Here is a 14,501-nt window from a genome sequence, read left to right as displayed (position 1 = left end):
TTTTCATGTTTTCAATCTGGCGCCCTGGTTACTTTTTGTACTTTTCCATGTTGGTTTTTCATGTGGCACATTAAATCACCCACTATAAAATTTAGTGTACAAATTTATTCAAGGGCAAGTAACAATCTACTCTATGAAAATATGGTTGTCGGGTTGACTCAGGAGACTTGGAGGATTGAGACTGGTGTCCCTCCATTAAGATAAGGCAGAAGCTTGTCCATTTCAAACTATGCACCCAGTTAGAAAAAAAATAGAATGTAAAACTATTCAGAATATGATTTGTTTTGAGACTTTATCAATTATATTGGCTGGAATCCATTTTGAGATTTCAGGACATTTCAATCAATGGCATGTATTTACCATTTATAACTTTAAATGAAAGTCTCAATCTTTTAAAAAAATGACATAAAAATGTAACTCTTTAAATTCAGAAATATTATAAATCACATATATCAAAAATACTAAAATTTACAGTATGCACATAAATTAATAATTTCCCCGGGTTTTTATTAAATAAAATGAAATCCAACATTAAAAATTCAGGTTTCTTTAAAGGAGGAATTCAAAAACTAGTAGAAAGGAAAAATATAATATATAAACCGTTATAGATCATTATTAGCCAGCCCCAAAACTGGGTATTCATCTTTTAAACCCGTTGACCTTTATTATGTTTTTTCATTTAAAATTTAAAACAAGTTTTCATCCACAACTTGGGAAGTCTTTAATAAAGAAAATAACCCTTATACCAATTTTACTATGAACACTTTTATGAACATTTTCATAAAAAAATTCTCAGGTCCCTAAAAAATAAATATAACATCCTATTAACATTGGTTTTTTGGGTGGAATTCAAAAATTTTTAGGGAAAAAAAAACTGTAAAGTACATAGTTTTTTAGTATAAAATTAAAAAAAAAAACTCAAAAAAAATTTTATTAAAATTTTAATTTGTGGGGGTTTCCAAAAAAATTAAATGATATCTCTTACAGTAAAAAAACTGTCCCCATTTAAAATTTCTATAAAAATAACTGTAATATATTTAAGTGTTTTTTAAAAAGAGGACCCCCTATGTATAGCTTAAAAGTCTAAACCCTTTTTATTTAACAAAGGGTTTTTTTATGAGCAAATTTCATTCCAAAAAATACAAAAAAATAATTTCAAAATTGATTAGGGAAAATTCCCTAGCAGAAAACCTGAATGTCTAACTGAAAAAACTTTGAAAAAATTGGGCAAGGTATTTTAAAGCCCAGTAAAAAATATAAAAAAAAAAATCAATTCACTCATCATGGCCTCTATCCTTTTGATTAATACCTTACCCTGGTAAATTTGAAACAAAAATAATAAGTAAACCCTAACTTCAAACCTAAGATAGACCGAAAAAACAGATTAATTTAGTAAACCGGAGTTACTTCCCCCTTAAAAATAGAAAAAACCTGAAAACCCAAAAGAAAACCCAAAACATCAAAATTAAGAAATGTTGCAGGAATCAGTTTTATTAAGCCATATACAAATTCATGGTAAAGTATCTAAAAAAAAAATGGGATGGCCATTTACGCAGTTTTACAGAAAATCGGATAGCTTCAACATCCGGAGTACTGGTACACCTTGTAAAAACAACCATTTCTATAAAGATAAACGTAATTTTTAAAAAATTAATAGGATAATTCGTTTATAATAGTTCATTACCTTATCCTTTATACTAAATTGGAAAGGTGTGAACTTTTCTTCTTGTAGGAAAATTTTTTAAATAAAATTAAAGAATGAACGGATGGGTACCCGTAACCCGGGATAATTAGACCACAACGATAAATTTGAAAACCGTGTTTTAAAGTATTCAAACTTTTTCAAGTGTGGGCCCAAAGGATTTTTCGAAATTTTGTAAATAAAATCACGCTGACATTTCGCCTGGTTGATAAAAATACTTTAATTATATGTTTTAAAGGAAAATGTTTTTTTGTAAATTTGCACGGGAAAGGGCTGTCAATGGGTTCGTAAAAAGCCAAAAAAAGTCGGGTGTAAAATCACCCATCACAATAAACACGGGGGTTGAAAAGCCGTGAAATTTAAAGGAAACCGAAAAAAAATCACCCGGGAAATTTTCCATTTTTTAAATATTAAAAGTAGGGTTTTTAACATCCCCTGCCAAAAAAGGTAAACAAGTGAGGCATTTAAACATTTGAAGAATACCTGATTTACAAAAAAATTCACCATTCATTTAAATTTAATATTTAGAAAGTGGATTCTACAATGTTTTTGTAGTATACGGTAAATTTAAATTCTAAATCCCATTGTGGTCTTATCTATTTTTTGGGTGGTTGACTAAATGGAACGAAGGACAGAATGAAACAGTTCTCAATATTTGTTTTAATTTTGAAAATAATTGATGTAAAATATGAACATTATTCAAGAATGTTCTGGTTTCCTTCACAAAATTTTATTCCATTTAGGCATCAGCGTTAGCCAAAACGATTTTTATCAATATACCTTCTAATTGACGATTATTGCGATTTCCAAAAAAACCAATATTTTAAATTAATAAACATGGCTCAGAAACCTAATTGTTAAAAATCGTAGTTCCATTTTAAAAAAACCTTGGATGAAGTTAAAAACCAAAAAAACAATAACAACAACAAAAATAAATAAATAAGAAAAATAAAAGGGAAAAATGTTTTCGAAAATAAAGTTACGCTTAGACTGCATGCATATTCAAGAATTATTTCATTGTTTGGTTGTGATTTCTTCGAAAGCCTTTTTATTTCTGATTTTTCTTGTTATAGTTTCTATGAGATAATTATTAGCAAACTTGTCCGAACATTCTTTTATTTTGGTGCTTGTTGGCAGTTAGTACAGTTATAGTGATTTACTATATTATATGGAAGTCAAAAATACTATTGTTACATTACAAATAATTTCACAGTCACGGCGTCACGTACTTTTGGTAGAAAAAGCATCTAACATGCTCTAAAACCATTCCTTAAACGTTAAATTATTGATATTTGCATATTTGCCATGTTTGCAAAGAAGGATTTTTTCGTTTCTGAGGCATAAAGTGCCTTTAAATATACGTTTGTCAAATGGCATGTTACTGGTGTGCACTTGACATCGTCATAGTAGAGCTTTCACTTTTATCATTGTCATCTGAAGGTACACCGGGAACTGACATTTTCAGTCCATTTTTACAAAATACATGTATATAGATTAAAAACATTATGCTTGATTATTTCTGTTGTGAATAATATAGTGCCCCCACCTCGTGCCCCACCTCGTGATGCCGTAACAGTTAAAGTTTTAAAAAGCCAAAAAAAAAAATTACCTTTTTTAATATTTCTGTTTTAAAAACAGAAAATTTATCGTAAAACAGGGGACTAGATATATAAAATATCTGTATCTTTGACTGATCAAATATATTTAAATCATTATATTGTCATGAATATGTATGTTTTATGTTAAATTAAGAGTTATATGTCCCTTTATATTTATCATACTGCAAAAATGAAAAGAACGACTGACTTCGTTCGAAGATAAGTTTATTTCTTCAGCATCCCGTAAACTTCGGGACAAGAGGCCCATACGAATTCATCGGGTTATTAGGCAGTGTCTATTTGCGAGAAAATATAGTTATTCTTACAATTTCCCAAATTTGTCAATGTCTAATGAAGGGAAGGGGGACATTAAGAATATCACTGTTATTTTTTCTGTTACTGTATAAACGTATCTATATCACTGTTCCTGTACAAAGGCAGGAGCATGACATGTTAGCCGCCATTTTACCATGCCACTTGAAAAATAGTTCCAATATGTCGCCTTTTATTATGGCAAAAAGCAATAGCAAGATGAGATCCGATTAATCGATAGGATACTTCTATCTGGCTCACAAACAGTTTTTAAGTTTCAAGTTTTATTGAATATAAATCCTTAGTTTGGCATATTTACAATACAAAAACAAGAGACAAATACATTTGTAATAATAGTAATAATAAACAGTCGTCAATACATGGTTATGCACATAATGTTTTCTGAATGGGTTATTGGGCAACAAAAAATTAAATAATGCTATCAGATTGCCCTCCTATTAGACTAAAATCAATGAATGAATCTTTATATCGATTAACTTATCATTGGTGCGTGACATTTTAAATCACATTGTTTAATCTATGTCTGAAATACTGAACCTATATTTACTATAGCGGTTCGGGTTATATAATCAAACAGTCGTTTATATATAGCATTATAACTTGTCAAAACTATTTATAATCTAAAAATATAAATCATTGAAAATTGATCGCCGTAACGTATGAGCTGCGTCACGCGGCTCTTATATCGAAAGAAATATCGGTGTTAAATAAAGAAAGAGGAACTATATATATATATGTAAACGATGGGCATATTTCTCAGTTCTTGAATTCGGAAGCATACTAAAGACCCTTCCAGCCATTGAATAATAAGAGATTATTAGGGTCGGAAGGTGATACTCGGCCTGGTAAACTATAATAAGAGATTAATACATAGCAGAGCAGTGCCGGACGATGATAATCGACCCGCAAAATCAAAAATGACCCTGGAGCCTCATAATCAGTTCAAATCATAGTCATTTTGTTTCTTTATGTGTATATTTAGTAACAAGTGTAACTACCGATCAAATGCAAGGTCTATACAAACCTCTCTTGAAAATTACTTCTCTTGCCAAAATATGTCCTAAAATTCATGTTATAACCCCCCCCCCCCCCCTCCCCAAGTCAAAAATGGGTCTATTATTTTAAATTCAAACTTAACATACATATTTCAGAATGGTTGTTAGTGTTTCGTGGGAACACCAGGTATCGGTGGTGATATATATACAGCATGGGTTGACGGAATCGGCGTCACCGTAGATGACGTCACATGCATGACGACTGACGTGACTACTTGCGATAAGAATTATCGTAATCCAATCGTTGATTCTTGGAGTTCAGTAGGAATGCAACAGGTACAACAGACTTTCAACAGAGAAAATATGATTGAATCATTTTATTTTATTATGAAACATAAATGAAGCTAAAAATTTGCATCAGTCAATAATACAGTTTGTTCAAATGTCCATCAACCTCTTAATACTTTCCGCTCTGCAACTTTCAGTCAGTAAATAAGCAAATAAACACTAATAAGATTTTCTTTTTTTAAATCTTGTTGTTATACACTTTCTGTATTTAAATCATTTTTAAAGATTCTGTTACACAATTTTTTCATGGTTTTATTTCATAAATATGATGCTAAAATTAAGATTTGTCAATATTGTAAGTTCAAATAAGCATTTTTTATAAAGAGATTACCCAATTTAACATTTCATGTAAATAAAGGGAGGTACATGTAATTAGAAATTTATTTTCTGTAAATTTTAAGTCAAAATTTCCAAAAAAAAAAAAAAATGAATGCATGTAATTTATTGATTAAATATAATGTGCACAAATATTTGCAGTACACATTTTACATATTCTTCGGTGTTTGAAAATTGTTTTTTTTTTGCATAATTATATACATATATAATTTTTTTTGCAAGTGTGGTATACACACAGTAATAATTTCAATCACAAAACATACAGGATCTTTAAAATCCATTAATTGTTCAGTAAAGTAATAGCTTATAATATTATGGTTTGATTCTCAAGCTTCCACCATGAATGTCCTTTATATTATTAACAAAGTAAAAGTAACCGGTGATAAATCAAATGTCCATACATTACAAAATATAAGTTCAAAAATAACTTAGACTGTATCACATTGCCCTATTGAATTTTGGGATTCATTTACTGAACGACCTTTTTTTCTTACCAGGTAAAATTTGCTTTTTACAAGGACAACGAAGAAGCTGCCTTCGTGATATTTGACGCGACCGGAAGTACAATTACCAGCTGGTTCTCTTCATCAAATATTGTGGATTCATCATGGACCACACTTGCCACAGATTCTTTTAATATTTTCTCCATCTATGGGTGTGTAGCTTCATTCTAAGCCATTTCATAAAACCTAAAGTGTCAAGGAAAAAGAACAACAGACAAACAAACAAAATAAACAACTACAACAATATCTTTTGAAAGATATCAGCTTAATTAAAGATTCCAAAGAAATATTTTATGGTAGAAAAGAAAAATGATTTTGGGTTATTCAATTAGTCGTTTTTTTAGTTTCATTTTTATTTATTTATTTTTCAATTTTATCTTATTTAAAAAAATTATCTTGTATAACTTTAACTTCTCATATAGGAAAATGTATAATTTCATTTTTTTTACAGTTGTACCATTTCAAATTGAACAGTACTACTGTTATTCCGGTTAGATGGAAACTTTATTTTATAACTATTCAAGTTTTTCTGATTTTATCATTATAGTCATGATCCAGGTAGAAGGTTTATGATCAATCGTAATTATGGTGGATGCCCTGTAGATGCCGGATATTCAATTATTGTTATTAATAATGCACTACCTTGTACATACGACATACAATCGTCTTACCCACAATTCATAATTTCTACATCCGCAACTTCTGGCAATCCCGAAGCAATGACAGGTAAAACGAAAACGTAAAACTGTAAATTCTTAAATATTAAAAATAAATATTTTTAAACAATTTTCCAATATAACGTACCTTTATGCACCGGTGCCTTATGAGCAAATCTAAGCCGCCATAGTGATATTTTGTGAAATTATGACGTCATAACGGAAAACTCACTCTCGCGAAGCAGAAATGTACTAGAAGTACTTTTTTTTTTAAATGTCCTGTTATAGTTCGTAAAAAGTTGGCTTATTTCCTGAAACATCTTTTACATTTGTTGCCTTTTGGCAATCGGCAGTTTTATATTGATTTGGATACTACTTTGATTAACTTACATTTTGCTTTTTTTAGGAAACATAATTCCACACTCAGCGCTACTTTCTTCGGGTGTTAAGCATTTAACAACCTCTTAAATCATAAAACGCACCCCGCCTTTGTTTTGTCGTTTCTGGGGCACAATATGCCTGAAAACAATTTTTCTTGGTACGTTTATGTACTTGTTTGTAGCTCTTAAGAATCAATATAGATATGCTGCGAAGAAAATAGTATGCATATATATTTAAAAGTTTTTTTAACATAAAGAATGAAAGAATTCATGCCGTTTTTGTCCGTGAAATATAAGACAATGCGATAATTTTATATAACAATATCACCACTTTTAGGTATCACATCTTACTTTGATGTCTCTACTTTTTCATATACATCTCACTGGGATAGGGCTTCATTTTTTAAAATAGGTATAAGATTTTATTTTTCATTTAGAGGTGATGCATATGCTCACTAAATTGTTACCTATTCAATCAATTTCTTATATATTTCATGTTTAGATTTTAAATGCAAAGGGACTTTGTTTTGTAATGTAAAGTTTGATACATTTGTATGAATAAACAATACTGTTATCTATATATTTTTCTTTCAGGAATGGACAAAGCAGACGTTATGGCCATATTCATAAAATAAAACATGTCGAGGAGAAGTTTAACGTCGTATACTCGTGAATATCTACATGTGCAGAATGAACACTTGTTTAGCTTAAAATGATTATTCAACCAAATCGATGCACAGCTTTATATTACAGCACATCACACCGTGTTATATTCATTACATATTTGTTAGATTCGGTCACCTTTCATGTGTTGATACATCATTAATCATTGAAAATATCATCAAGAAAAAATGTTGTCGTAAGAATCAAAAGACATTTATATATATTACAAATGCGTTTAGAAATTTAGTAACTATTTTCAATTCGAAGTCATTGTATCCTTCCTTTATCATCATCATCATCATCATCATCATCAATATTATCATCATCATCGTCACAATCATCATTGCATATTACCTTTAAATTAAATGAACGCAAGTTTTGTTACATTTAGTTATATTATTTAATTAAATAACACTCTGTTACAATTTTACCTTTTATTTAATCTAAATTGTTATATACTGCAAACAGTTAAAATCAGTAATTTTGAATTTTAACATTGATGAAAGAAACATCGAAAAGTCAAACAAAATAAAGATAAACGTTTGATTTGGGACATTTTAGTAAAAAAAAAAACGTCTTTGGTAAAGGCGAAAATAATGTCGACACCATGCAGAGCTATTCATTAAATGGAACTGTGAATCAAATGGAACACTTATACGATTATTCATAATTATCCCGGACTTAATACAGACAAAAAATAGTAGTACCAAAAAACAAAATGTAATATGTGTATAATGAATAATGAATGAATGTATTTGACATCCAAAGAAAAATAATATATTTTATTTTAGTAAAATTATGATTGAAATGTATGTCTGAAAGTCATGATTTAAATCCCTTACTGATGTACAATTTTAACCTTTTCCGAATTAGTGTCAACAGGTTTACTTCTTTCACTTTCGGTTTCTACACACATAATCGAGTCAAATATTTTTTTTTTTTTAAATATATATATATATATATACATGTATATTATATTTTCAATCGCCGTTTTGATTACCAAATTATTTCTATTTCATCTAAATTATATTAATTCCATTTCCATACAAAATGTCGAAACGTTTTTAAAGCCTAAAATGTCTTTTATTTTTTCATGTCTATCAATATTTGAAGTTAATACAAATGTACATTATATAGTGCTCTTATTTTTTCTCAAACCAATGAAACTAGTTTAACACGTGCTTCCTTTCAGCCCAACAGATTTACGTAAACAAAACTTTAACAAAATTGAAACAGTTTTGAAAATACATTAGTCAGAAGTGCGGAATGTGAAATAATTTGTCATAACGGTAGTTTTAACGTAGAAAAAGAGGAACAAATTTTTCAGATATATTTTTTTTTGTATTTGGATTACACTTTGAAGTTGGTCAGCCAATTACATGACGCCTAGCCAGACTGCGCGGATGTGCAGCCTGGTCTGCCGTTATACAGGACACAATGGCTAAACACGTTTGATTCGAGCAGTGTAAACGTTAGTTAATGTAAATCTTAAGTATAGGATAGACAGGGATTAGATTAGCGAGACTGACAATCATGTACTGTTATAACGATTTGGCCCTTAGAGTATTTGTTCCATTAACTTTAGAAGTGAGTATTGAAAATTGCTGTAGCCGGAAAGATGTTGCATTTTTAATGTCTTTTGAACAGACTCAATCAAACAGAGTGTGCATATTGAATAAATTCATTTTCGTTTTTATTGCTATCAATGGGCCTACCCTTGTCAGACCTTCTCATCTACTGCACGTGTAGATATGAATATAATTATATTATTGTTATAATACCGTAACTTATCGCCATTTATTTCAATGTTCATTAAACATATAATAAATTATTAAGGTAATGCTGACGTCATATATCAGATAACAATTTACGCAACAACTGCCACGTACGCATGGTTTGATCATAAACAATAAGCCATATTATTCATTAATAATCGCATGATTTGAAATTTCTTCTTTGTTCATACTACATTATACTCAGTACACGTTCAATGAGGATTTGAAAACTTTATCGATATATGACAGTGCATTGTTTTCATTCAATTATATAAGAAAAAACACTCAACTTATATATCTCGCACCTTGTATGTATTAGTGTAGTTTTTTTCCACATAGGCTTCAATGGGACAGGCGTAGCAAATAATATAAACAAGTATAATAAATGCAATGAAATTTATTCTCATATTATCAAAAGGTACATCCGCTGAATGAATTATTTCAACTGAAAAATGCCCTTTTATCTTGAACTCCACTTTGTATCAGTTTACAATCCGTCTCTAACATTGGATGTCTTTAAGTTTTCAAGGGTTGTAGATCTTGTCTTTTTCCTTTTTTTTTCCTGTTTTTATTCGTCAGATAAAAAAACTTCAAACAGAAACGCCCTTATTATATTGTAAATTTATTTTGAATTTAAAAGCTTCTACACCTAATTGTATGGTTTATGGTGAGTTAGGCATATTTCCATTACTCTTACAAGTGAAATCAAGAGTTTTGTGTTTCTGGAGTAAAATTATTAATGCTTAGGAAAATAAGATATGTAAACTTCTTTATAAAACAATGTTGTCTTTGTCCTCTAGGAATATTGTTAATTCTAAATGGATAATTTTTGTGAAAGAAACACTTAGTAATCTTAGCATGTCAGAATATTTTCATTTACAGAAGGTAGATAATATTAATCACTTTAAAAATATTGTGAAGCTTAGACTTCACAAGATTGGCATAGTACTATTGATACATCCTCTAAGTGTTTAGTGTATCGTTCATATAAAAATACTCATTGTTTTGAAAAATATCTAGATGTACTTTCTTTTGACATAGGCAAATATTTATGTAAATTTAGAACAATGAATCACCTATTACCAATTGAAAAAGGCAGACTTTTGGCAATAGGCTCTGTTCCTTATGTCCGTATCAAGCTATTGGTGATGAATTTCACTACTTATTTGAATGTTCGTACTTTAATGACATAAGACGTAAATCTCTTCTTCCCAGGTTTTATATTCATCCCAATATTTTTAAACTTGACAGATTAATGAATAGTTGTGATAAAAAGATTCTACTAAAATTATCTTTATTTTGTAAAAACATTATGTTAAAATTTAGATAATTAATACTTCTCATTCTCCGTTCCCATTTGTTACAATGTAAAATACATGTTGTATTGAATTCAATTCAGTACTTGAAATGAACAATATGATCTCCTTTTTTGTTTATTTAGCTAGTCATAATTGTATTCTTTTATTGTGATATTAGTGATTTTTGACTGTTATTTTTCTGTTTGTTTGTTTGTTATAACCAGTTGCATATTATATGCCTTGGTTTAATAAAAACTGAAACAGAAAGTACGACAGAATTAGTTTTATCTCGGGTTTCCATTTGAAACAAAAGTAAAATGGCACAAGAGAGAAAAGTGCACATGGGGTTTTTGTTTGTTTGTTCTTTGTTTGCTTATTTCTATTCCAAAAAATATTAAATTGCGGTAAAACATTTATAATATATGAAATTCGTAATTTACGGGGGTATATTATATACATGTATAACATATATAACATCTCGGGATGTTTCTGCAAAATAATCATCTCGGCCTCAACATTTTTTTTTGCAGAAACTACCCCTCGATGTCGCCCAAGCCAGTGTTACATCCTTGTAACTTACTCGTTCCATAAACTATAACTATTACTAATACATTTGTTACAAGATATTTTAGACAGAAAGTATAACCTCATCTCAACTTATTTCAACTTAATTGGCATACACATACACAATTAATGTCGTTGGCCAAAAAGATATGATACCGCATGAACTATATAGTAACAACATGATCATAATTTAATAAGAGTTCAAAATATATATAAATCATATGCAACATATAAATACGTATTTATTATAAATAATTTATATGTTAAATATTAAATTGTCGGCCATGAAGTTATATTCAGAAATTTCTTCTTAAACTATACAACTTATAAGTAAACAAGATTGCATTTGTGAAAAATGCTATGCCACCGCATTAATACAACACTAAATAGTAGTGTAGGAACAGAAGATTTTTTGTTTGTTTCTATACATGTACAATTGAACTTTGCTATAATACAGTTGAGTCCACAGACACTTGGGGTGTGGAGCTCAAAACGCCTTTAAAGTCCAAATAAAATGCATATTTGTCAATCCCGACACATGTACTGATCATATACAGTATATCAAAAAAACTGAATATAAGCCGTTTTGAAAAAAAATCATATTTCAACGTCTATGATATATCTGTGGTTGAGTCTAGTGAATTTTGTGGTCAGGCCTAAATTTCATAACTGTACATCAAAGGACAAGACAGTGAGTCACTTTGTAAAAATCTAGGTCAACCTCTAACACATTCGCTTCTGTTACCTTGACCTTGAAGTCTGCCTGCCAATGACCCAGCCTCCCGCACCGGAAACAAAGCCCTGGTTTTCGCCCGAGTGTCTGAATCCGAACGCCAACTGAAACTGGAGCAGGCGTGGTAGCCGTCACATGCCTTGATCCTGGATTAACGTAAGGGATAAAACGCCTCGGCTTTAAACGCCTTTCTTGTCTGGCCTTTCGATTCGCCTGCAGCTGTGCTTGATACATTTTCATTTCGTAATCGGATCCTTTCGCATGTGGCTGCGTTTCGTATTCCTTAACCTCACGCCATCCTGGGTCGCTAATCTCTTCTTTTTTTTGACGGTACCTTAAGGTGTCCGTCCATACCTTCAAAAACTTTCTGTGTGGCTGCCTCTGCTTTAGTCGATCCGCTAGAAACCGAGTCGTCGAGCTCGTTTCTTGCTTCAGCCAAACTTCCAAGCACTTTCTTGTTTAGCTTGAACTGTTCCTCGTTTCCCCATTTTCGAAACTGATAATTGTCAAATATATCCAATTTTAGCTTTAATTTTTCAAGCTGAGTTTCTGAGATACGTTTTTGAGCTTCAGTCATTGTTTTCTCAAACTCCGACAATTTATCTTAAACTAAACCATCTATTCTACTCAACAGATCATTTTCTCTCTCGGTATACCATTTTTTGCCACGTGGTTACGCAAACTCTTGTTTGTGACAGGTCTATATTTTTCGGATAGACCTGTTTACACAATAGAAAATCCGTTATGAGGTCTACCTTTTGCATATGCAGAATTCTGATCTTGCCATACAGACCCGGTCATCTTAAAGACATGCCAATGCGCGGACAAAGAAAACATTAAGTGTAATCAGAAATTAAAAATAAAAAGCCATTGATTTTATAGTATCACTGTCACAAAAATCGAGACACAACGTTTTAAACAAGATAATGTTTATTGAATGCAATTAGCAATTATTCCAACATACCTGTATTGTTTTTTTATAATATAAATAATGGACAGCATATCAAATTTAAGACACATTTAACATTTATTTAATCGAGTCATTTTTGAAAGTAATAATAATCTAAGAGGTTCTTTTGGCATTAAATAAGTTCACAATACGACAAAAATGAACGCTGTAAGTTCATTGTTATGAAAATATAACAGTTATCATATTATTACAATTTAAAATCACAAAATCACTAACATCTTAAACGTTCTAGAAATTTCACATAACATAAAAATTGTACCAAAAATTCATATCGAAAAAAATATATAACAAAAAATGTTCGTTTAAAATGCCTTTGACATTTGATACACGCTTTGCATTGGAAACCGAAGTCACTACCCACATTTAATAGCTAAGTTCCTCGTAAAATCGTAAAATTCCCACCAGCTTGATAGATTAACTTGGATATTCTTAAACAAATTTCTGTAGTAGATATAAGCCGAAAACTGTCCAATATGTAAAATATTGAATTTCATGAGGCGCGTAGCGCCGAAGGGAATTCAATATTTTACTTATTGGTCAGTTTGAGGCTTATATCTTACTTAAATTACTACTTTTACTATCAAATATGTTATCTATCAAAAAATAAGAAATAATGTATTTTTGTGCTAGAAATGTACAATATTAATGTTTTAGCAATTATCTTTTTCTTACTTGCAAACCCCTATAGGTAGCCTCTTGAATAACAAAATGTCCCTAGCATGAAATTTTCGTGTTTTGAAATATGACCAATTATGTACATAAACACAATGATATACACAAAATATACCAGTTACACAAAATGTTGGACTTACACGCATACAGTATACATCAATTTACATTTGGGATTTTTAAAAGAAATAATAAAAATGAAATGTTTTCAAATTTGTGTTGAATCTCGGATATTTTAAATGATTGACTGAAACAATCTATGACTTTTTAGAAAGGATTTATACTGACCATTTAGTGTTAAAATGACATTTTTACTTTACTACAGCTATCACGGATGTCACATTTTGGATATTAGCGCAACACTATGATATTTTCTTATTTTTTAATTGAAATTTGTCATACCACAGGAGTCTGGAGTCGTTTCTTTATATAAGCAGTCAAACATAACCGCTTTTGTTTTAAATAGATAAATTGTATTTATTTGAAAAGCTGACCATTACCCTTATTTGAAAAGTTGACCTAACTGAAACATAACGTACATACAATAAAGCAAATCAAGTATGATTGTCAACTTAACGTATACATGTATTTAACAAGAAAATAAACAAGCCCATAAAAATCATATCCTAACTGACGCTCCGCTATCTTTCACTTGGAAAGCGTAAACAGTGATATGATGTTAAGAGCTTGAAAATCGAAAATCAGTAGGTTTGGAATAATAATTCGTTAAATGAGTCTGAAAACAAGTATTGTTCTTTTCGTAAAATTATATAAAATGCGTAATGGGCGAAGGAAAGACATTGCATCATTCCTCGTGTTAACTACTAAGAGGCTACATTTTACTTAATCGTTTTTTGTTTTTTTTTTCTTTTTTTTTTATTTGGAGAATTTTCCACAAAATCCTGTGGTCATACAAGCTTCTTTTAAGACACGGCACGCTGTCTAATATTAATGTGTTACACGATTAATATTGGACTT

The 14,501-nt window shown here is 30.2% G+C and overlaps 1 protein-coding gene across 1 annotated transcript; it reads left to right on the top strand.

Moving 5' to 3' along the window:
- Positions 1–4,811: 4,811 nt before the first annotated feature.
- Positions 4,812–8,103, top strand: LOC132720645 (uncharacterized). The gene is made up of 4 exons (XM_060704812.1): positions 4,812–4,964; positions 5,810–5,967; positions 6,363–6,541; positions 7,446–8,103. Exons 1-4 carry the CDS (start codon positions 4,884–4,886, stop codon positions 7,484–7,486), a joined length of 459 nt encoding a protein of 152 aa, XP_060560795.1. The 5' UTR covers positions 4,812–4,883; the 3' UTR covers positions 7,487–8,103.
- The last annotated feature ends 6,398 nt before the right edge of the window (positions 8,104–14,501 follow it).

This window comes from Ruditapes philippinarum, unplaced genomic scaffold (genome assembly GCF_026571515.1).
Source record: "Ruditapes philippinarum isolate M1 unplaced genomic scaffold, ASM2657151v2 ctg3744_1_1_1_1, whole genome shotgun sequence".
Classification (NCBI taxonomy): Eukaryota; Metazoa; Mollusca; class Bivalvia; order Venerida; family Veneridae; genus Ruditapes; species Ruditapes philippinarum.
This window is presented reverse-complemented; position numbering and strand designations above follow the sequence as displayed.

Excerpts from the sequence above, each read along its gene's own strand:
- LOC132720645 (XM_060704812.1), top strand. The coding sequence starts at position 4,884 with ATGACGACTGACGTGACTACTTGCGATAAGAATTATCGTAATCCAATC. Across the intron at positions 5,968-6,362 it reads AATATTTTCTCCATCTATGG|TCATGATCCAGGTAGAAGGT; the intron begins GTGTGTAGCTTC and ends TTATCATTATAG. Across the intron at positions 6,542-7,445 it reads CAATCCCGAAGCAATGACAG|GAATGGACAAAGCAGACGTT; the intron begins GTAAAACGAAAA and ends TTTTTCTTTCAG.